The 22,770-nt window shown below is 38.1% G+C and overlaps 6 protein-coding genes across 11 annotated transcripts; 1 reads left to right on the forward strand and 5 right to left on the reverse strand.

The window, feature by feature from the left end:
- Positions 1–68: 68 nt before the first annotated feature.
- On the reverse strand, positions 69–2,393 carry LOC110847982 (DNA polymerase delta subunit 2). Of its 4 annotated transcripts, XM_022095061.2 has the most exons (5): positions 2,087–2,393; positions 1,562–1,972; positions 1,130–1,476; positions 798–1,052; positions 69–713 (listed from the first exon to the last, which is right to left on the reverse strand). In XM_022095061.2, the coding sequence occupies exons 1-5, from the start codon at positions 2,259–2,261 to the stop codon at positions 189–191; spliced, it is 1,713 nt and encodes a 570-aa protein (XP_021950753.1). In that variant the 5' UTR covers positions 2,262–2,393; the 3' UTR covers positions 69–188. The 4 variants fall into 4 exon arrangements, with proteins under 4 accessions (XP_021950753.1, XP_021950752.1, XP_021950751.1 ...); XM_022095060.2 differs by having other exon boundaries at positions 1,151–1,476; positions 1,562–2,393; XM_022095059.2 differs by having other exon boundaries at positions 1,562–2,393.
- A 78-nt stretch (positions 2,394–2,471) lies between these two features.
- LOC110847984 (enoyl-CoA delta isomerase 2) lies at positions 2,472–3,774 on the reverse strand. The gene is made up of 2 exons (XM_022095063.2): positions 3,509–3,774; positions 2,472–3,431 (listed from the first exon to the last, which is right to left on the reverse strand). The coding sequence occupies exons 1-2, from the start codon at positions 3,603–3,605 to the stop codon at positions 2,563–2,565; spliced, it is 966 nt and encodes a 321-aa protein (XP_021950755.1). The 5' UTR covers positions 3,606–3,774; the 3' UTR covers positions 2,472–2,562.
- Positions 3,775–4,004: 230 nt separating this feature from the next.
- LOC110847981 lies at positions 4,005–7,631 on the forward strand. 3 transcript variants are annotated; one of them, XM_022095057.2, is made up of 10 exons: positions 4,005–4,152; positions 4,466–4,597; positions 4,676–4,827; positions 4,907–5,296; positions 5,372–5,771; positions 5,854–5,951; positions 6,018–6,264; positions 6,349–6,627; positions 6,708–7,162; positions 7,236–7,631. In XM_022095057.2, exons 2-10 carry the CDS (start codon positions 4,516–4,518, stop codon positions 7,398–7,400), a joined length of 2,268 nt encoding a protein of 755 aa, XP_021950749.1. In that variant the 5' UTR covers positions 4,005–4,152; positions 4,466–4,515; the 3' UTR covers positions 7,401–7,631. The 3 variants fall into 3 exon arrangements, with proteins under 3 accessions (XP_021950749.1, XP_021950750.1, XP_035706000.1); XM_022095058.2 differs by having other exon boundaries at positions 4,152–4,282; XM_035850107.1 differs by lacking the exon at positions 4,005–4,152 and adding an exon at positions 4,180–4,392.
- Positions 7,590–12,828, reverse strand: LOC110846776. The gene is made up of 16 exons (XM_022093615.2): positions 12,243–12,828; positions 12,046–12,162; positions 11,834–11,955; positions 11,709–11,757; positions 11,575–11,649; positions 11,382–11,494; positions 10,808–11,312; positions 10,369–10,730; positions 9,568–10,288; positions 9,313–9,496; positions 9,036–9,121; positions 8,658–8,957; positions 8,510–8,556; positions 8,171–8,419; positions 8,030–8,068; positions 7,590–7,822 (listed from the first exon to the last, which is right to left on the reverse strand). Exons 1-16 carry the CDS (start codon positions 12,334–12,336, stop codon positions 7,685–7,687), a joined length of 3,201 nt encoding a protein of 1,066 aa, XP_021949307.1. The 5' UTR covers positions 12,337–12,828; the 3' UTR covers positions 7,590–7,684.
- A 495-nt stretch (positions 12,829–13,323) lies between these two features.
- LOC110845385 (proteoglycan 4) lies at positions 13,324–20,766 on the reverse strand. The gene is made up of 20 exons (XM_022091774.2): positions 19,975–20,766; positions 19,787–19,890; positions 19,600–19,704; positions 19,460–19,528; positions 19,344–19,399; positions 19,183–19,267; positions 18,988–19,095; positions 18,762–18,880; positions 17,246–18,523; positions 16,956–17,174; positions 16,641–16,838; positions 16,394–16,567; positions 15,833–16,318; positions 15,529–15,760; positions 15,336–15,469; positions 14,864–15,248; positions 14,525–14,794; positions 14,136–14,438; positions 13,779–14,074; positions 13,324–13,693 (listed from the first exon to the last, which is right to left on the reverse strand). Exons 1-20 carry the CDS (start codon positions 20,073–20,075, stop codon positions 13,538–13,540), a joined length of 4,878 nt encoding a protein of 1,625 aa, XP_021947466.1. The 5' UTR covers positions 20,076–20,766; the 3' UTR covers positions 13,324–13,537.
- Positions 20,767–21,373: 607 nt separating this feature from the next.
- LOC110845386 lies at positions 21,374–22,735 on the reverse strand. Its single transcript, XM_022091775.2, has 5 exons — positions 22,192–22,735; positions 22,041–22,107; positions 21,878–21,969; positions 21,662–21,805; positions 21,374–21,574 (listed from the first exon to the last, which is right to left on the reverse strand). Exons 1-5 carry the CDS (start codon positions 22,396–22,398, stop codon positions 21,479–21,481), a joined length of 606 nt encoding a protein of 201 aa, XP_021947467.1. The 5' UTR covers positions 22,399–22,735; the 3' UTR covers positions 21,374–21,478.
- Positions 22,736–22,770: the final 35 nt, after the last annotated feature.

The raw sequence follows: 22,770 nt of genomic DNA on the forward strand, positions 1-22,770 counted from the left end.
ATTATGTATGGAGAATAATTAATATTACGCGAAATCAGTAATCATAATAAATATGAAATATGGGTATATAATATTTTTAAATGGACGATTCATTCATTATATTCTTGTAAAAATTTCATGATAGCTGTATGATGACCAGAATAGTTCTTACAACCTTTAATACTAAATTAGATTACGTAACGCACGACTCACGAAACCTTAAAGTGAATTGGAGTGATGGCACCATTTTTGTGCATTGTGATAACTGTCCCTGTGGACCAAAACGGAGGAACACTAACAATTTTGACACCATTCCATTTTTTAACCTTAAAACAAGATAAGCCTCCAACTACAAATAAGTGAGGCAATTGTGACAAAGAAAATAGTTCCTCTGCAATCTCTCCATCATCAGTGGACGCAGGATAAAGATGAGACCATTTTAATAAATGTACACACATCTCCAAAGGACAACTGATTTCACAATTGTTCATCGTTTCCTTCACATTGAGTCCACTACTCAGCACTAAATTCATTATATTTTCATCAAAATGATGTTCACTTTTTCCGCTGGTGTCAGATATTCCTAAATAAACTTTAGCCGGGTTTGTTAAGCATCGGAACGTTGCGCGTTGCATGGCGTTAGGAAACAATTGCTTGTGTAGAGGAGGCTGAGGTAATGTCATTTTGTGTGTTGGATCATTTTCCCCTGGAACAATGAATACTTCCGTTGTATTCTTTAAAAAATACATTATTGTCAACTATGAAATGTCATTAATTCAAGAATAAGTTATTGTATGCCTGTATATATGTATACTTACTGTTAAACCTGTCAAATAGTAATCTAATTTATCAGCAATGCTACAATTTGCTGCAGTCATTTCCTCTCGACGATCAGGATCCCATCTCTTCCTTTTTGGAAAAGAATTTCCAATAAAGAACACTCTAGTGCTTCTCCTCAAGATGGATTCATGTTCTAGTTCCGAACCAGATAATCCTTGCAGATAGTCAAAAAGTGAGTCAAGTGCTGCCCAATTAGTATAACGCATCCCAATGTTTATACCAGACACGAATACCTACATGTATAACCAAGTAAATGTATCAGCGACTTTTAATTTTACATAAACAAGCTTGCAAATAAATGCGTATGTACGTAAATATATTTCGACCACACCATATCTACTTCGTTCGTAATACAAGACAATGGGATGGGTGGTGATGGATGTGTCACAAACAGGACATCTTCGACCCATAACATTCCCTCAGCACAAATCCCCTTGATGGCAACTGGAATGCCGGAAACAATCTGAGACAATGTGAATCTTTTCCTGTCGGTTTGCCGAGTCAGACGTAGACGAATTTTAGCTGTCGCATCTTCCAGAAACAGACACGGCTCAATTACTGGCTTCAAGGGAATGTTGTAAACTCCAATCTCTGCACAAAGTTTCTCCTTTGTGGTGAGAGACGCTGGTGTCACTTTGAAGATGTAGCCAATAATAACTGTGTTAATTTAATAAGGCATTATGGTATTAATTCCGTATTATAATTTTCTGACAATTATTGAAAACAATGTCTTTATCAATACCTATGGATTCTTCAAATCTCCTGAAACCGACGCCCTGGATTTGGTCATATTCAATCTCAACAGCGTCACCTGCGGTGTCGTCTGACTGGCTCGTATTTAATCCCATGGACGAAATGCTATAAATATCTTCAACCAGTTTGACTTGGTTCCATTCCTGCAAAGATGCAATTTGGCCCTTGAGACAGGGTCGAAACCTTTCGAGTCGAGCTTGAAATGTTCTCAAACGCCGTGACGACACATTTTGAGCCAACAGTTGCTTGCTACGACTTCTATTTTTTCTTGGTGGCCTAGCCGTGGGTCCACAAGCTACAAAGTCGGCAATACTGTGGGTGTGAACCGTTTCTGAAATTACGACGGGTTTCACAACTTGTGGAGGAACATTATTGTTGGTGTTGAGATAGGCTGAGAAATCTGGAGGGGAGAGAAGACCGTTGTATGTTTTTTTGACACTTGGCCGTGGCGAATAAGACGACACGGAAAAAGGCGTGGTGGGTGTCGACATAAACAAGGTAAAGTCTAGATCACCTTGTTCCGACACGGACATTGTCTCCCAGTCGAAAGTGTCAAACAATTTGGACTTGTTGTCCTTCTCCCCCTTCTCTTGTGCATCTTGCTGAATATCTTCAACATGATTAATACTTTTATTACTCTTATTGCACTTTTTGTTGAGAATTTCTCCACCTTCACCACCCAACTCCATGTCCTTTGTCACGATATTTTTCTACGATATTTCACCATTTTCATCATTTTTCAAAATGTTCTCTGGCTATACGTATGAACTTCACAAGACCGCCAGTAAAAAATCCCCTCGCTTATTTCCCGTTTGTTATAGTGAACATCCAGCAGATTCATGATTATTTTTCTGAGGATGAGACTCATTTCTGATCATTGCAAATTACACTACAACGCGTTATTGATATTTTAATGTTTATTATCTGCTTAAAGGATTGAAGGCACTAGACATGACATGACACGCAAAATTCTGTTTAACTTATAAATAATTATGCCGGCTTTGTTGAGTCTTGATTTCTTTTTGCCATAAACTGCATGATGACCTTTTTTGCCAATTCTGGATCAAAGAAACTCTGTTCCGTTTCGGAAACTTCGGAAATTAGTTCTCGTTGTCGCCCCCTCACCAACTCTTTCGAATACATGAGTGACTTGACTGGAAGTTGTCCATATTCTTGAAGCAGTGCTTTCGTTTTTTGGTTGAATTGTTGATGTGGAATAACGCGACTCACAAGGCCTGATTGATATGCTTCATTCGCAGTCATTTTCTGGTTAAACATTAGCAGTTTGCTGGCTTTAGAATATCCCATAATTCTTGGGAAAGTGTAGGTAGAGGCCATTTCTGGAGGCAGGCCGAATTTTGTAAAAGAAGTATGGAAAGTCGCGGCATCCGATGCATACACTGCGTCAAAGAGACCAAGCATTGTAACCCCCACGCCCACAGTAGGTCCATTTACAAGTCCAATTAACGGCTTCTTGCAGTCTAAGAAACATAAGAGGAATTTTGAGAAACGTCGACCACGTCGATCTTCTTTATTTTCCTGTTTAGAATTTAATTCTGATTGATTGACGACCGGTTTGGGTCTTGGCATCATGTCCATTCCACTTGTGAAGTAGTCGCCCATTCCAGTTAGTGATACTACCACGGTGGCGTCGTCATTATTTGCTGCGGACACACCGACAAAGATCCCTTTGAACATTTCTGGCGTCAGGGCATTTTTCTTGTCTGGTCGATTGAGAATGATTTGGCGGACGCCGTCCTTAACTATTATTTGGACCTCGTTCGCTGTGACATTTTTATCAGTTTGAGATGATTTGGCAGAGGAAGTGCTTAACAGACACGACGGGATTTGCATTTGTTCTATGTTAGACAATTCACTAATTAGTGAGAGAAGTCGCAAAAAATATTGAATAATTGCATATTATCAGTATTCTTACTGCAGGTCCTTGTATCAGCAGCAGTCTGTTTCAACAACATTGTGGCACGGCCGAAAATAGCCATTCTCCTGTCCAATATATTTCTACACAGACTCATCCTTGTCAGAATTCAATGAATTTATCAATTGACGGTTTAACTTTATCCAAATGTCCGAAAAAGTGCAGTAAAATAATGTTTATTCCATTATTCCGAGATTGAGGTAAAAATGAGACAGATGTTGATGTTGATGTCGGACTGTATAAAAGACATGCATTGCATAGTAAACATTGCATTTTGCACGTTGACATTGGACTTTCGACTTTCTTTATTTCTTTGCATTCTTAATACCTACATCGTTAGAAATTTGTCAGGTCGATATTTAACAATTTTTTTGATGAATTATTTTCGAAATTTAAGTACAATCCAGTTCTTTGAACTATACATTCTATTTTATTCAATGCCTTGAAAATATTTACCCGTCTGGTGGATTTTTTACTGGCCAAATACTGATAAAAAGTTTTGTCATTGTACAATACAATTTGTATTGTATTATGTACTATCTTCATTCATGGTCAATATCGTTATTGTCATGCTCATGCTTCCCTGCGCAATAGTTCGTGTTTTTCTACCATCAATTAAGCACACAGTTTAAATTAGTCAGCAGGTAATAATCCCATTTAACCAAGATTGAAAAGTCATTCTTTTTCGTTGAGGTGATTCATACATATTCGTACATACGTAGTTGGTTGGATAATAATAAGTAGCTAGTCACTAGCTACTTGTGTATAATAAAAGTGAGTATACAGACTTGACTTGCAAAATTGTGGCAGTGACGACAATCATATCAGTTTAGCTACAGATACACAACATTCTTGGAGCAATTTTAAAATTTAAAATATTAACAGTAACTATCACACTCGCACGACGAGGTATTTAGCTGTTTGGTCGTTCAAAAACAATTTTGTCTGCTTTTACAGGGAATTGGAATTGCAAATTGTAAACGCATTGGAACTTTAACAGGAATAAAATGTTGTCTGGAATATTTGACATGTTTAGTTCTTCGGACAAAAGCAAGAACTTTGAGGAACATATACTACCCATACCTCAACGTAAGTAAATTGCTCAATGAAATTAAATTCAGTAAAATGTAGTGCAATTGGTCATAATTCCACAATCTTGTTTGGTAGATTCTGGGCGACCGTTAACATACACTGACTGCTTCACATGGCTTAATCAGAAGGTGGTGGTCCTTTTAGTGAGATTTGACAACCCCCAGATTGGCACTGTTAAGTATGTCGGGTCCGACGATAGAGGAAATTTATGTGCTGGAATTGAATTCGTAAGAAATATCACGAAATAAATCTTTTTTGGGTTATTACATAGAATGTGTTATTTTATTGAGACGTTTTCTTATGCAGCAATACAACGTGGGAGGAATGTCAGGAAAAATTCACGGACAAAAATTGTTTAAAGCAAAGTCAGGACATGGGTTACTAATCCCTGTTGAATACGTTCGACTTCTTGTAGACTATGAAGACGGGAGAAATATATTTCCTGTTACGCCTTCGACATCATCATCTCAAGTTCACAGAGCTCAATCGGTCCCATCAAATATGGGAATCCAAATCAAGAATAATCCGATAAATAATATTCCTTTTGAAGACTACATCCCCCTTACTTTACCTTCGCTTAGTATTGGAAGCAACGTAGTCTGGTTGGGTGGATCATCTCCTCAAACCGGAATTGTTAGGTGGATTGGAAAAGCAGGACGAAGTGACAACACTCCCATTAAAGTCTGGGTGGAAATGGTACAACAGAAAATTATTAATCAAATGCAGTGAAAACACATAATTAGCACACAATTAATATTATTATTACTACAGGACGACTTTATGGGATATGGGCACAACGAAATGGACCTGGGCGTAAAATTCGGGTGTGCCTCAGGACGGGGAAAATTGTTTCCAGCGGATGAGTTAATTCTTTTAGAAAATTTCCTACCAGAAGAAACCGTTCCTGATACAATGAGCCCCCAAAAAAATGCAGTAGCAATACCTTTACCGGCTGGTCAATCCTTTGATCATATGCCTGTGTATGACATTGCAGTCATCAATGGCGTCAATGGTTTAGTTGAAAATAAACCTTCTGTGGTTGTGCCTGAGAGTATCTCATCGCCAATTAACAAGCCTTCACCAGATTGTGATCTAATCGACTTTTCAGAAAGCGAAAATTTAAAAATTACTCCTGAAGGGAATAGTATGGCAGATCTAGAATTTCGACGAAGTAAGTTTATTATCAATAGCATGCAAGTGCAATTATTATCTGACTAGATATAAAAGGTGTGTGCTTGAATTGATATTAATAGTCATGAAACCTGATGAACCGATGGAAACCAATGAGACTTTCGTTCAAAGTGTTGGATCAATTTCACCATCTTCAAATGAATTTGCTGCAAGTGCACCGGTATGTGCATAAATGTATTTGCGTTTAAACTGAAAGGATCTTTAACGTTATTTAAATAATTAATAGCCATTGTCACTGCCGAATGACTCGGTCAGCGATGAGCAGTTGCCCATAATAACTGGGAATGAATTAATATCCGATGCCGCAACACATACGCACGGAAATGCACCAGTAGTGACAAAGACGGTTGTTCTTAACGGATGTGTAATACCAGATAAAGTATTGATGAAGCTTGTGGATGACAAAACAGAAGATTACTTGCCACCATTCATTGTACCTCCGATTGACATCTTGGAATTTTTTAGGGCTGAAGGTGATTAATATAGTTAGATTTTAAGATTACCTATAAATGAGTTCTTGTGAGTTGTACAATTAAATTATAAATTTGATCTTACAGGTCAGAAAGGAATTCAAGGAATGAGGAACTCGTGTTACATTGATGTCGTTTTATTCTCCATGTTTGCCTTCACGGACACGTTTGACCCTTATTTCCTTGATAAAAATAATTTATTCAACAAAGTTCCTGACTCCGTATTCACTAAAACTGCAAAGAAAGTCCTCGCAGAGCATATAGTCAATCCTTTGCGACAAAATTACTACTGCCCTGGCACCGGGGTGAATTCATTGCGAGAGCTAATGATTCCATTCAGTGATAAGCTGGACGGTGCGTTTATGGGTATGCTCTAACTTTCTTATATTTATAATAATAATAGTGATAATGCTACGTTTATTGCTAACGTTTAATGTGTTTCATAGACGTTGAGGAATTGATGCTCATCATGTTCGACAAGTTGTTCCAGTTGAAGGAATTTATTACCTACGACAATGGAGTAAGAGACTACCTACACCAAATTAATTTGGGGGACCAAGCTCTAGCGCCTGTGATAACCCTTAAACAGTGCCTTGAAATGAGTTTTCAAGATTATAATCTTAAACTACAATGTATTCCATCTCCGGCCTTCATCATCGAAGTTCCTCGCCACCATCATTCAGTCATTCAATCAACGGTCATTGTTCCAAATCTGACATTAAACATGGACTCGTTATTGTCGAGCAAGGGCTCCGAGAATTCAAATACAGTGAAATTGATGAACTTGGTAGCAGTCATCTGTATTATCGATGTTCACTTTGTCACCTTTGTAAAATGTGGAAAGGGTGTGTTATCCCATTGGGTACTCTTCGACTCTAATCCGAGTGAAGAAAGACCAAAGGTGATGATGCGAATATACGTAGATACAATTAAATAGATGTTAAATAATATTAATACTTTATTTTATATTTCAGGTCGAAATCGTTACCAATATGGGAGAATGTTTGGAAAGTTTGGAGCACCAAGTTTTAACTAATCCTGCAAAGGTTTCTGAAAGCAAGCATAAATTACCACCACTTGTTCAAAAGCTGTTATCGGATATTTACGTTTGTATTTATTGTCCTGCAAGTATGGTTTAATAACCTAACTGATATAATTATTTCCTACACTAAGCCTTTGCAACTTGCCTTCGTACGCAAAAAATATCGATTCGCATTGGAGAACAAATGAACTAAATATTATTTATAAAAAAAAATAAGGATACATAGTTTATCGCATTGTATACTTACTTATTGTATATTGAATAAGTGAGTAGACGAACATAGGAATTGTAGAGTGATTCGCAATAAATTTTTATTCACTATAAAAAACCAGTATGTAATAGAAGGAGTTGTACAATGTATAAAATGGCAAAAACATTAATTCAAATCAAGAAACTTTCTCCATTACGTTTGTCTCCTTCTGGAGAATAGTAGACGCAAATATGGCTTTCGGTAATGATTCGTTTGAGATACAAATGCGTCTTGGCTAATTCGCGATATCTTCCTGGTTCTCTTTCCAACTACAATGAAAGCAGAACATGTTAGAAAAGTAAATCATATAAATACTATTATTGGAATTCGATAAATTTCAAGTTTTGCTATTTAACAAATAATACAACATTATTGTTTCGTCGTTTGCTCAAGTGACAATGGAATGTTAGTGGAAAAGCAAATTGTTCTCTTTTTCATCAAAGTCATTTTACCACGATTCATATATCGACTATTACCTTGTCCAGCCATCGACCAAAGTCATCTAGCAATTGAACCTGTACAATTAGTCCAGAATATTATCTCACTGAAGATGAGTATTTCCTGCATCATGTCTTCCGAAATGTTTAATTTCGCATGAATTATGATATTTTACAAACCTGGGGCAGTTCGTTTGATGTAGCCTCATAATACAACCACGGAGCATACGTATCCACTCCTGTTTTTACAAAAGTACTGTAATGGCAATTTTTGATGCAAATAACGGCCAACAAACTCAGTGTCACGTTTTTCTGAAGCTTTGGCACCAACACAGGATTGTGCCCCATGTGAAAATGGATTTGCTCCGACATCCTTTGACACGTTTGACAATATGCTAAAGCCACCTCCCCGTACGTCTTGTAGCAAACCTGTGTGATGTAATAATATGTCAAGTTAGCAGTTATTTTTACTTTTTAAAGTCGAGTATTAACGCATCAATGTGTGCTGTGATTTCTTACAGCACATTCAAATGTAGCAGCCATTTCGCATAAACATCTCTTTGGACCTGAATTGTAGAAACATGAAATTTCTAATTTTCACCATATCCCCATTGACAAAATAAATATGAGTCTACACACTTAAGATAGTATCCGAGATTTAACCTACCTTTATCCAACAACGGAGTAATGTTGAGTCGCATACTGGGCACGATGGCTTCGTAATAAACCAAACGCCCGTTGCACCGAGGCATACAGAGCATCAAGGCTGGAGATGGAAGTTCTTTAAACAATGAATTGTTGATTTCCATGCTAGTTTCTAGGAGAAATTGGACATCTTGGCATCGGGATCGGTCCTTCGGCTTCACAATGATTTGATGCATAAATTCCTTTGTCCCATTTGAATATTTGATAAACTCTGGGGTGTTGAGGGCATTTTCGAAGAGCAAATACAAGAACTCTTCAGAATCTATTACAATAATTTTTGTATAAAGAAAGCAAGATTCTTCTTATTTAAGTTCATCGTAATTATTCAAGGGATAATTACCCATGAAGGAAGAATTTAATTTTGATGATAGTGGAAGTAGAGCTTCTCGAAGATGACATACATTTTCCCAGCTACAGAATGCAGTGCTGAAAAATTATTAATTTGTCAGAATTTACAAAATCATATGCATACGATCATCAAAACTCAAAACTATCAATTGGATATATTTACGCCAAATATCCAAAAACTCATAATGATTTCAAAATCAATTTTCCAGATTTCATTCCTAACCCAGTTTCATAAAGTTCAATGTGAGATAGGTATTAAGTAAGATTACCGTCGAAGAGGTGTAACAATTTTGTTTCGTATAATTTTTTTGACTTCTTTCTTCATGGCTCGATCCGTATGTTCGTCCTCCTTGGTCAAAAGGCCATCAAAAATGCTGGAGCAGTAAAACAGTGCGAACAAGCTGACATCTGCGTAATTTGAGTGATAACCAGTCTGGATACCTTTGCCTTTACCTAAATTTTTCAACCATAAATAAGTACAGTAATTTTATGATGGTCCTTCAAATAAACAAATTCTCACAAACCGACGGCAGATTGAATATTTGCAATAGTAAATGGTTTTGGGAGTGGTGGCTCTGAGGTTGGACGATCATCCGAAATATTTGGAACAGATTTCACCTTGTTTCTCAGGCTTGACGGATTCTTCTTGTATCTTTGTCTTTCAGTTGTAGACACCTGTTTTTTATGGTCGGGCTTCTTGACATAATTTTTGGACTCTGTTGGAAGCGTCATGGAGGAGGAAGATTGTGATGGGATGTCAAATGCTGGCACGGAGATAGCATGGTGGTGAAAGTACCGAGATGGAAACTCACTTTCGTCATGATTGTGACTCTCGTGATAACTGGATAAGCTACCACCACCGATGCGATCTCTGCTGGTCTTCATCTCATATCCAGAGCTCGATACTTCTGGAACCATTGAACAAGAGCCACTTCGAAAATTTACATTGGGCTGCATGTTTTCATAATTCCTGGGAATTACTTCAGGACATGTTTTGTCGAAAGCAGAGGGTCGTTTAACGAGAAATGTGGAATAATTGTCACTCCCCATCATCATCATCACCTGTTGCTCTTGCTGATGATCTACGGGCGGGGGTGAGGACGGAAGTGGGGGTGGTGGAGGTGAGTCAGTCCCAGAAGTGTCGTTGGCAGAAGTGGAGATGCTGGTTGTTGAGGCTGGCTCAATCTGTTGATCATCTCTGGGTCGATTTCTAATTTGATAATCATTGTCCGAAACTGAGACGTGCTAAAATTTTTAGTTTACATGCATAAATAAAACCATGTACGCATGTTAGTAGATTGACGATTAGAATATAAATGTCTTACTGAAACTTGTGGAGTGGTTGTCGCCGGGTGATCACCGAAAGCATGCAAATTGTCTGTAGACAAAGATATCGTCTTTTTCATCTGATTCCGACGAGCAACTTCAGCGACTTGTTTCGCTAGCACATTTCGGGCGCTTTTTCTTAATGAGGAACTATAGTTTTCAAGCGTAAACTCCTCTTCCTCTGATACTTGGCTGTTCAAGTTATTGAAACTTTTAGCCTTTAAATCCGGACCAGATGAACTCACTGGTTGATAATCATCGTGTATTTCGACAGACTGAGAGTGAAAGTACTCTGTGAGTGGTCGCATAGTTCGCGATGGATTTCTTCGTACAGTAATACTTGTAGAATTTGGATTACTTTCTAAACATGTCATAATTAATTTTTTATGTAGAACAGTTTCCTACGTATGTATAAATAGAGCGTATTAAAAATGCTACCTTCATCAGGAGTCCTTGAAGTTTCAGATCGAACTAATTTTGGGGAATTGTGCAAATCAATCAAAACATTTGTATCATTGAAGCTGGACGTTGAAGTGGTGTCGCCTCTCGTTGGGATTGCTTCATTCTCTTTATCGGTACCAGTAACAATTGTGGTTATTGAAGAGCTTTCGTCGGAAGATGACTTCCTGAAACTGATATCTTTGCTACTCTCGGACTCTTTGGAAGTTTGCTTAGTCAGTTTGTTCCTGTTAATGGAATCATTATCGCTACGGTCTGCCATCACGGAGGGCAATATTTCCAATTTTTGGTGTTCTTTATTGTTGTTCACATTTTGGTGAGAAGTTTCGTCTTGTGTCCTTGTAGTAATTATTGGTGGTGGTGGATCTTTAACTTTGACTGCATTGTTTCTGGGGATTATTGGCGTTCGATAAGGAACTGCATCGGCCATAAGTTCCCAAAGGGGCATTCTCAATATTTTTTCTTTCTTCACTTTTGTTTTTTCCTATCAAATGGTTTAAATTATGTTTTGTATATCACCCATGAAACTCTTCAAACTATGGTTTGTGCTCACCAATTTTATTTCGCAAAATACTTTTCCCCTTACAACATCCCTATCCTCAATTATTCCCCACCGTTTGGACGGCTTATAGTAAATTGCGTCTCCTACCTCCCATTTTGGCTCCACTAGAAGAAAATTTGCTTGGTCAGACATTTAGCAAAAAATTGCATGTAGGTATTTAGTACACATGCTTATATGACCTTACAATATTGAATGTTTGTTCCAATTATTTTATGAGGTCCATCAATCAACATCGCTCCGATATTTTTTCTCAAGAACGCTGAAAAATAAAAATTTATATTTATATTTATTTGATGTACATATGTATTCAAATATCACCTTTGTAAGGTATTACGGTGTCTACAGGATATGTGTTTCGATGGCCATCCTATATGTAATTGATAGTCAACATATTTTGATCTCATTACAAGTTGCAGTTTAAGAAGGACATTATGCATGCATACCAAAATTGCTTCCATCTGTCCACCCTGTGCACATTTTTGGCCTTTATAAATTGCACTTTGAATTTTTCCATCAGTAGAGCTCAGAAAAACTCGGTTCCCTTTTCGCAAGGTCTTGTCCATTCCTTAGAATTAAAAATTCGCAATGATTCAAATTTGAGGTCCATTTAGAAATTGAGACACTTATACATATTCCATTAAATTTATGCACGTACGTTGAAATAGCTTGTCACATACATACTCTTCACACATTTCTGTCGGGACGCAACGTATGAAGTGAAGAGGTGAATCAAATCCTAGTTCTCCATAAGGAACACCCAGTGACCTGAGGTCTGCAGAGATTTGAAAATAATAAATTAATCGACAATCAAACTACAGCAGTTGAGAATGACATGAATGAAATTGATCCTACCATCACTGCCTTCGGAACTATGAATAAATCGGACAATTTTCCTCTGATAAAACTCCAAACTCTTGACGGGACGATATTTTGTTAAGAGGTCCATATTTTAACTTGGTGTTTTTACTTTGGATATTTGACGCGTATTCTTATTTTTCCTTTGTTAATGTGTGCGTGAGGAAGTAGGAATAGTTCTCAAATATTTATTCTTGGACGCAAACTGTCTGATATTTTAATGTGTCACAGGAAACTGGCTTTGTTAGCTACATACATAAGTATGTGTACATACGTACAACTGTACATTTGTGTAGTAATTTTTCCCGTGGTATTTGCGTTGTTTTCGCCTATTTCCCAAACAATCTATTTTTGTTTATATTTTAGTGCAATATTATGTACTCGAAACAAAAAACAACATAATATTAAGCACAATGGAGAAATTGAAAATTTATTACGTGAGGATTGCTTAATAATTTCTTTTGCCTTTGTACAACCCGAAATTTCTTTTTCCACTTGTAAACGTATATTTGTATGTGGGCGATAATGGCTAAATACCACAATTCCACTCCAGCAAAGGTGTAATGAACCGTTTGGTCTGACTATGATTACCAACCTGTGCCAATTTAATGACGTTGCGTGTATGTATTTAACTTGGAAATGTATGTGTCATCATCTACATCAATGAATAAATAAGTTTGGCTTATCAGCGGTATGTATCCTGTGATAAAGGTATATAAGCAAAATAACAATCATTCATCAACATCGACGCGAATTTAAAGAATACTTTTCTTGCACTTCAAGACTGCATTTTATGTTTGGAGTTAATAATCAGAGACTTTTATGTCTGAAAACATACAAATAACTTCAATGGTATCCAAGTTTTTAAATCACTGAGAATGCATTATTTAACGTGTGTGCTGCTTCCGGGCTATTTACAAAGAAAGCTATCAGTGAAGCTATTTACAACGTGATATGATTCATCCACCTATCAAAAGATTTATTTTTTTTCCCGTGTTGGTTATGGTTTGCAAATGTTATCTTCTTGAGCCTGGATCGGCAAAGAGAAAGATTCATATATTAAATTGCGTATGCAAAATTCAGCCAATAAGAACATGTGTGTTTTATTCGTATTATATTTATGTGCATATATCGTTATCAAATTATAAAGCATGTAGAAATACAAAGAAGTGAATCGACAAAAAACATAACTTGTACTCATAATAAAAATAGTACAGCTTGTGTAGTGTAATAATAAATAACAACTGTGTACAAATGACCCGATTATTTTTCATCAGACGAATGAGAAATAACTAGACCAATGAACTCTTTTCTCTGGGCTTGTAAATGCAAATATGAATATTCGACAAAAAATGGTTCAGTAGGGGATGTACAAACGCCTCATTGTATTTTCCTGGGTATTTCTCCAGCCTATCGATCCACATCCCCAAATTTTGCTCCAGTGAAACCTAAATTGAGATAAGAGCATAGCAAATAAAGGAAATCACCCACAAATGTAATCGTATTTGATGGTGATAATCAAAGATGTGTTACTTTTGGGTTGTCAATTTCAGCAGCGTCATAAAACAACCAGGGAGATGCTCTCTCTAGACCACACTTGACGAATGAAGTGTAATGACCAGCTTTCACGCAAATAACGGCCACCAAGTCCATTGAATAGGCAGTTTGAATGATTTCGACCAAAGAAGAATCGTGGGCAAGTTGGAAATGAATTTGGTCAGAAAGAGATGCACAGTTGTCGCAGTAGACTAAGGCTTTGTCACTGGATTTATGTGTACATTGCAAACACTCGTACGTTGCAACCATCCCACAAATGCATAGTCGTGGCCCTATACATATATAACAAATTCGGTTAGATAAAGCTACGGCTCAGTGGGGGCATAAACTCACCATTTTCCAAAAACTGGGACACATTAATAGTCAAATTCGGAATGACGGCTTCATAATGTACCAGTTTATCTGAATTGCGTGGAATTTCTATAATAAGGGCTGGACTTGGAGGCGTTTTAAATTTGGAGCTTTCCATAATTGTCAAGCTGTTTTCCAAAAGCTGTTGCACGGTGCCACTTTTGCAGAGGTCTCTAGGATCCAGTACCAGTTGATGCATATAGTCTGTCATACCGTTCGAATAGCTGATGAATTTTCCCACCTTCAAGGCACGGTCGAACAAAACGAGTGTCATAACCTCTGCGTCTACAATTCATCATGAATAATAAATATTAACATTTCAGTATATAAATCACACAAGATAATAATAATAAATCAAGCACAAAACTTACCACTGTTTATCGAGTTAAAGTCAGGGCTGGCGTTTTGAAGCAACTCCTTCAGTTGTCGAACTGCAACCCATTCACAATAACCTGATTGCCTTAACGGATGGACAATGCCATCCCTCAACAGGATTCTAATATCCCGAGCCATTTTGTCCTGTTCGAAACTACTGCCGTATAACAAACTCGTGTCGAAAGTGTTGGTGGCATAAAACATGGCAAATAGGATTGTCTCAACACAACAGGTTCTATCTCTGGATGGGATTCCACGACGTACACCTGAATAATTTATACTCATGTATTTACAAATTGCGAAATTTCTTGACACCTCTGTATGCACAAACTTACCACATGCAACTTCAACCTCTTCTTCTTGGAAGGGAGGAGGAATTCTGTCAGCATCTTCGTCTCCGGACGGTGATACTGGACTTGCCAGCTCAATGTTGATCTCGGGGACTGGTGTCACGGGAGGGTCTGGGCTTGGAACAAACCTTACTGTGGGAGACTTACATTCTTCATCGATAGCTGATGGCTCCTGGTTAATTTCTATTGGATCTACGGATTGGGGATGGGCAACAACGGGCTCTTGGAAATTCTGCTGTTGTTTTGGAGAGTCGGCTGAGGGGGATAAAGGCAGCCCTAGTATTTCGGGTGTAATCAATTCTTCCACTGTGATCACATAGTCATCGCCTTCTCTCGCCAGTGTCAAAGGTTCAGATGTCAAGACTCGGTCCTACATGATTAGTTATGCGAAGTGTTCAAATCCCCAAATTATTACAATTTGTGTGCTAATATATGTATGCGTTAACGAGAAACTTACAAATTTTACCACTGCGGTATACTTATCGGTCCCATCTTTATACAACTTCTTTACAAATCCTGGAATTGGCGTTCGCGTGGCTCCGTTGTACCAAATAACACGATCCCCGATTTTCACTCCTTTAGGAATGGCGTCTAAAAGAGGAAATACACAAGTCAACAATAAATCATAAATTAATGTCAAGATGTGCTACCAATTTCTTTTCTTTGTTTCATGGCAGATTTCAAGTTATGAGAAGATGGAGTGAGGGGTTCATCGGAAGTTGGAATTGGTGGGGGAGGTTGAGATGGAGGAGTTGGTCGTGAAACTGGTTTTGGCAAGGTGGTTGGTTTCACTGTTATTACTGGCGATGGAACGTCCCGACTCTCATTGGAAGTCGACAACCTTATTGGTTTTGGTAGTTTGCTCTCTTTGAACGATGTTTTCTAATTGCACAGAAAAAAATACGGATAAAAATTGTGGCCCAAATAATTATACCTAGTTTAAACATAGTCTACCTTTTTCGGCTTCTGAGTTGTCTCATCATTTGACTTGTGTCCAAATCCAAACAATCCAATTGGTGTCGTAAATATTCTATGTTTTGGAATTGTTGGATCTGGTTGTTTTGGCTGTAAGGCTGGCACAGACCTTGGTGAGCCTGGGCTATGTGGGGATTCGTCCTGTGAATCATATATGTCATGAATTTCTGATTTATAACCTCTTCGATCATTCCATGGCTGGATATCCACCAAAACGGAGGCTGATTTTGACTTTGGCCGAGATATATTTGTGGCACCAAGGGCTTCATTGTTATCAATGTACAAGGAGTCAGGACGTCTCTCTAGTCTGTCCCCCAAACTATCTCGTCTCTCCATTGATGATCCCTTGGATTTTGTGAAAGAGAAAGTTCTTGTGAAACTATCTCTCAGGGAGCTCTTGGGTTTAGATTTTGGTTCTGTAGGGTAACGCGGAGTGTCCTCGATCACTGCTACCATTTCTGCACCCTGTATATTGTAAAGTAAAGATCAAGTAACACTACGATTTTCATGGAATAAAATGTAAAAATTCGTCAATAGAACCTCGAAAGATGAGTCTTTTGTGATATCATCGTGTGTAGTCGTTGGCTTTTGTTTTTTGGAAGAAGAAAACCCAAAGCTAAAGGTTTTTCCTTTGCTGCCTTTTCTTTTCGGGGTGTTGGCATCGGGTGTGGATTGAGGTGGTGGACTATTCCAAGGAGGTTGTTGGTCATCATGCTATGAAATATGAAATTGGTCAGGCCAATTATGATAAGTTTAGTTTATGTCTAAAGTGATTGTAGATAAGTACCTTCACCTCCAGTGAATCTAGAACTAGGAACTCTTGATCCCCCATTTGCTCAGTTGAAGATAATTCATCACTTGGATTATTAGTTACATCATTTGTGGTCGCAGTTGGCATCGGCGTTGGCTCAATGTTAGATTGTCTTTTAGGTTTTCTACGAAAGAAACTGCTCTGTCCATTTTCGTTACTCAATTTCCTTCCAACCTGTTTTTCATGCGATAGTTTATAACAATTCGACAAGATATATTTACATGCATAGGTATGTAGAAATACATAATATCATTGTCAACCTAAAATCTATGAATGCATGTGTGTACGTACCTGGTCTTGTCTCGAATCTTCGCTTGCATGACTTATAGAATCCGTGTCAGCAGGATTGTCCTGTTGTTCTAAAGACTCATTTCTCACTGGAGGCTTAGGATGAGTGGTGTAATCTTTTGGAGGAAGTGGCTTCGCTTGTTTGGAAAAAATGCCTCCAAACGATCGAAATGGACTCTTATTTTCCTTCGTTGCTGGTTTACTAAACTTGAATCCAACATCCTATTTTCATGCAAAATTCATGTTTAAAACATTTGCTCAAGTTGTAATTCTAGTTGTAATAATTTGGATACCTTAATTGCAGGTGAATATGGAGGCGTTGTGTCTGAATCTTGGTCTGACCCTTGTCGTTGTTCAGAAAACTTATTCTTGACTAAGGGCAAGGAAACAGGGACGTCTTCTTTGTTGTTCCCGTTGGTTTGAACGGACTCCTCCTCGCTGCTTTCTTCAAATGAATCAGAGCTGTGTTTCCGGGTGGGTTGAACATTGCTTGACGTTGGTGCAACATCATTTTTTCTTTGTGGTGATGCTAGATTCAATTGTGTCTGATTGGCACTGGGTCTGACCAACGTTTCATTCATGGTCTCTGTCACAGACCTTTTAGGCGACTTAATAACCGTCGATGGAACATCAACAGGAAGTTCGCGGTGGTGATCGTCACTAGACAGCCGGACTTTATCAGGTCTCCGATGAACAGGGCTTGGACTTCTGTCCTTTCTCATGAACGATGGCTCATCAGCTGGACTATTTTTGCTTTGACTTTCTGAACTGCCCAACCTTTTTATTACACTTTCTGGTTCAACGATTTGTTTGCTTTTGGACTTGTTCTTGGAGAAAAATCCAAATTCTCGTTTGGGTGATGTATGAATTTGCAAAACTGGTGCGACGACTTGAACCTTTGGTTCTGTCTTTTCTTTTGTTTTTTTCTTGCGACCAAGTGAAGCCAAATTGAACATTGGTTTGTGGGTTGGTTTTGATTTCAATGGAGCCTGTTCTAATTGTTCTAATCCTTTTTGTACCTCTGCTTTTTGCTTAGATTCCAATTTGTAGAGATCTTGCCCTGGTTCACTGTGAGCCCTATGCAAATGAGTCTCATCTTCCTCGTCAGTCTCAGAACGAGAATCCTCATCTCTCCTCGCTAGTTCAATTGCATGTTCGGAATGTGCGTGATCCGATTCACTGTGGTCACTTTCTTCGGTGGCAGAATCCTCCTCATCATCATCACCCTCGGAAAGTTGGCTCTCTGATCCCGAATTATCATGATCATCGTCAGATTGTTGTTGTGGTGGAGGTCTTTTTGGGGTCCCTGTTTTACCCGGTGATACGACTACTTTTTCTTTTAATGCAATAAAAACTTCATCCTCTAAATCTGGTGATTTGGGGGGTGGTGTTGTCGGAGGTGGTGGGGGCACATGTCGTGGAGGGGTTGGACTACTTTGGCTACGCGACTGACTTCCTGATTTCTCATCTTTAGGACCGAGCTCATCAATAAATTCAGCCATTGACAGTGACCTACTCATATAAGGTTCATCTGGGGAAACAATTTTACCACTTGTAGGTTTTTCTGGGTCCTGAAACATAGATTTTTGCCGTCTTAATCATTTTGCTCTTCCCCACATTTCAAATGCAGAAATTCTGAGATAACGTGGGTATGTATGCACAGTCAACAGTAAATTTATCCTTGGGTTACATTATATGTGAGACAAACAACTGATATAATAATGCATGATTATAATTCTCGCGACCCAGCTTATCATGCGTATGCAAATATTCATTCTGCATATTTGCAAAAAACAACTCGTCACTTACATATACGAGATCCACCACCCACTCATCATCAATGCGACCTGTCCAAAGTATGGTAGCCCATTTGCCTTCAGTTGGCAAATGAACCCGATCTCCTGGCTTGTACCGTTTTGCTACGGCCACTTTGATTTTAACAAAATAACAAAAACCCTTGTAAAGCAACTTATTAGACAGAAAATGATGAATGCTTAGCATGTTTATTATGAAAATTCGGCTGCGTAGTGCGTACCTCTAACTGCAGACCGTCCTGGAAGAAGATTGAGTGGCATGGAATCCTTCCTTGGAGGCAGACCTATGAATTGCCTGAGAAATGCTTTGTAAGCAAAAACCTCATCGACTGGAATGCAAATTGAGAAAAATTAAATATTTAAGTATATATGTCTACTGTAATTTTACCACAATAAAATTTCATTTTACGCAATACCTGACACCAAAGCACGATGACCAGGTTTACAATAAAACAAGCCCTTGCCGTCGACAATTCCAAAGGGGACAGCTTTTTTCCGGTCCTAATTTAAGTTGAATCAAAATTATTAAGTCTTGTACATATTTTCTGGAATTACATAATACGCACGTGGTACTTACAAGTTGCAACCCCATACATCGCTGACCCTCAATGGAGCCTTCCCATTTTATTATACCTGCCAGATAAAAAGAGTTGCATAAATCCAGTTAAATTTTATTTACTTCTCCTGGCTGACCTGGCTCTGCAATACCGTCTCGCTCCCAAATCACTTTATAATCTTTCCGCAAAGTAGTGTCAGGATTTACTACGAGAATAATTAATTTCAATGTTCATTGTATATTTTAAATACAATGCCAATACATAAAACACACATACACTGAGCTTTGTAGGGTTCGTAAACTTCGGCTGGAATGTCTCTAATAAAATCTCCAATTGTAGTGTAACCCATCTGTTTTAGTGGCATGTGAAGGCTTCCCACATCTACAATTTTATTTTTTAACATAAAATAAATAAAGCATCAAATCATCGTGGACCAAATACAACCCAAACACTTAGCTTTTACCTTCTCGGCCCTCTCCCTTGTACAGGAAGCACAAGAGCCGATGTCTCCAAAAATTGGTGTCCTTTCCTTTGAGACTGGCGTTGGATGCAAAAATTCCCATCGACCTTTGGACATTTTATTTAAAGAATTACAAATCAAAATAGACATAGCAATTTTGAAATTGAGTAAATTTCCTTGAGGAGACTGACCTTCGGCCTGACATGCCCCTTTCTAGCGGAGCTTGATGCCTGTGCTGGGCTTTGACAGGGTACTTGCCACTGTTATCACTCACGCAGTCAAACAGTCCCATTTTGCCGTCGTACGTGAGCTATATTACTTTAAAGCCAGCACTAAATAATGAGTTTGTTTGACTTTCACTTGGTAATTAAACCCAATTTGCATTCAAAGCAAGACTCGTGGTCTTTGCAAGTCTTTAAAGAAACAAAATAAAATTTTTACAAACGACAAAAGTGCTCTGACTCATTCATCCTTTGTAAATGCAGATAACTGGCGTTGGTGTGAATGATGCACGACCAAATATAATTACCAAACAAAAAGATCACCACCATCACCTTTACATATGTACATACATATCAGGGTTAAAATGGGTGACGGGTTGTGAGCTACCTCTGATGCTCATTATCGACGACGACGAAGGTAATTGAGTTGATGTTGATGATAATATTGCTGATGGTTGCATTGGTGTGGCCGTATCAACAACGGAGATAAGATTGGCACAAGTGGGAGCGGATTTTATTTAGCAAAATCGGGGGTATCTGCACAGGAAAGTAATCCAGGTTGGCGGATTGGGGAATATGTAGATAGCACATTTCAGGTCATCTTCTTAGCCTGATCAGAATGAACATTATTGCGCAGAATAATACCGTCCATGTATCCACACTTTGCTGCATTTAATTTTAGTGTATGTATGTATGAATTTGTTACGGAACCAAGTAAATCGAACAATGGTTAATTCCTTGCGTCAACACCACATCACAAAGCACAGTAAATTCGACTCAACACTCCCGTTAACACTTGATTAAATCTGAGCATGGTTTTACCTAATGTTCCAAAGAATAAGTGAAAATCATTCCGAGTTAATATGCCTCATTTCCTCCCCCGAGTCATTATTATCCCACCTCATTATCATGCTTTGCTTGGTGATGATGAGTTTATTTACAAACCTGAGAGTGAGTAATTAACATAACAGCAAAGCGAGACAAATCGACAGTCAACTTATTATTGATGGATTCACACTCTGATCCTGTTTATGCTTTAGCATTTAATATTTAGCATCCTCCATGACCTTGGCGCAAGCTTATAGCTTAGTAAAATTGTAGCTTCATCTTGTGTAGTTTGTGACTAATGCTAGTCGTCTCACTTTCTCATCGCTGCACAGCCAGCTATTAAAAATCGATCGGAATTTATTACTAGAGGTGGAAATCACTAATCGATGCTTATATTAGGAATCTACTCGGGAGTTGGGAATATGAGACTGCTACGTAGCACGTATTGTTTAGAACGATGTAAACATTTTAGTGCTTTGTGAGAAATGATGTGAGCATGATTATGTGCATAAACCAAAATCATGCACTTATGTACGTACTGTACGTGCGAGCATGTGTTAGTATATTTTCAATATATTTTAATTCAAATATAAAACCAAACTAACGAACTCAATATTTTACGCAATTGTACAGCGATGTGCACTACCTAGAACTTTTTATAGTACGCCGCGACAAAGTGAGAGTCTTCGTTCAATTTTTCTGCTTTGATAAATTTGTGGACAAACAGCATTTGAGGTGGAACCTTGATAAACAATAAAACATTATTACCATCAAGTACCCTGACGAATCATAAATATGTGCACATATCATAATTTCACATAATACATACCCTGATGATGTCGGCGATGAAGGACATTGACAAAAAAAGGCCATCCCTTTGATAATAAGCGCCAGTGACTACGGCAAGGATACATGACCCCAGAAAATGAAGCATCATGGCAAACATATATTGCTGAAGTCCCACTAGCTTTCTCTAAACCGTTGTTATTTATTACAGATAAATTCCATGTTACATAAACTGTTAAACTGATGACTTCTCACTTACGGTACGAACGAAATATAACAGGGGGACTTCCCAAGCCACAACTATGGCGGACAGAAATATGCCAATTCCACACATGTAGTAGGTCGCACTATCTGGTCACGTGGTTGAGCAAAATTGTTTGTATTTAAGCAAAAGGAAAATATTTTCATCTGTCGAGCATTACCTTCGTAGTGATCGTAAAGTTTTGAAATATGGAGCGCAATCACAACAATTTTTGCAATTCCCATTACCTAAAATATCCAAAAATACATTTTGCATAATTGGATAGGATTTTTGAGTAATAATATTTTACAAATATTTTGGACCAAGCTTACAATCCCAAATACTCCCACGATGTAAATGAATGTTTCAAATTTTGCAAAGTGAAAGCAGCATCTCGAGTCCTTCGCACTTTGTTCTCTTCGTGGTCGTGGAACTGGGGATGGGTGCGGAGTTGAGGGTGGTGCTACTGTAATTTCTAAAGCATTGGAACTGGCACTTGTTCCCGGGGCGTTACCCGGGACCGCGTCTACTTTCTCCATTTGTACTTTAGTACTTTCACTTTGTTTAAATCTCCATTGTTCCAAACCTCGCTATTTTTTAATCTGACAAGTTTCCATTAGAAAACATCCATGCTACCATAATCAACTTTAACATACTAATATCTTGAATAAACTAGGAAAAGAGAACTAACCACAAATATCACGAAAGGAAGTGGTGGTAAATTTTTAGTATCAATCATGCATGCACTTATTTACTGTAAGACGTACAATTTAAGTGCAAAATAGTATTATTGTGGCTCAGAAATGCGATTAATCGTGTCATATATACACAAATTCTTATGATGCTACTTCTGTCAATGCGTGGAACATTTAAGGATAAGTATGTATGTACGTATAAATTTCATGCATGCA

This window comes from Folsomia candida, unplaced genomic scaffold (genome assembly GCF_002217175.1).
Source record: "Folsomia candida strain VU population unplaced genomic scaffold, ASM221717v1 Fcan01_Sc003, whole genome shotgun sequence".
Taxonomy (NCBI): domain Eukaryota; kingdom Metazoa; phylum Arthropoda; class Collembola; order Entomobryomorpha; family Isotomidae; genus Folsomia; species Folsomia candida.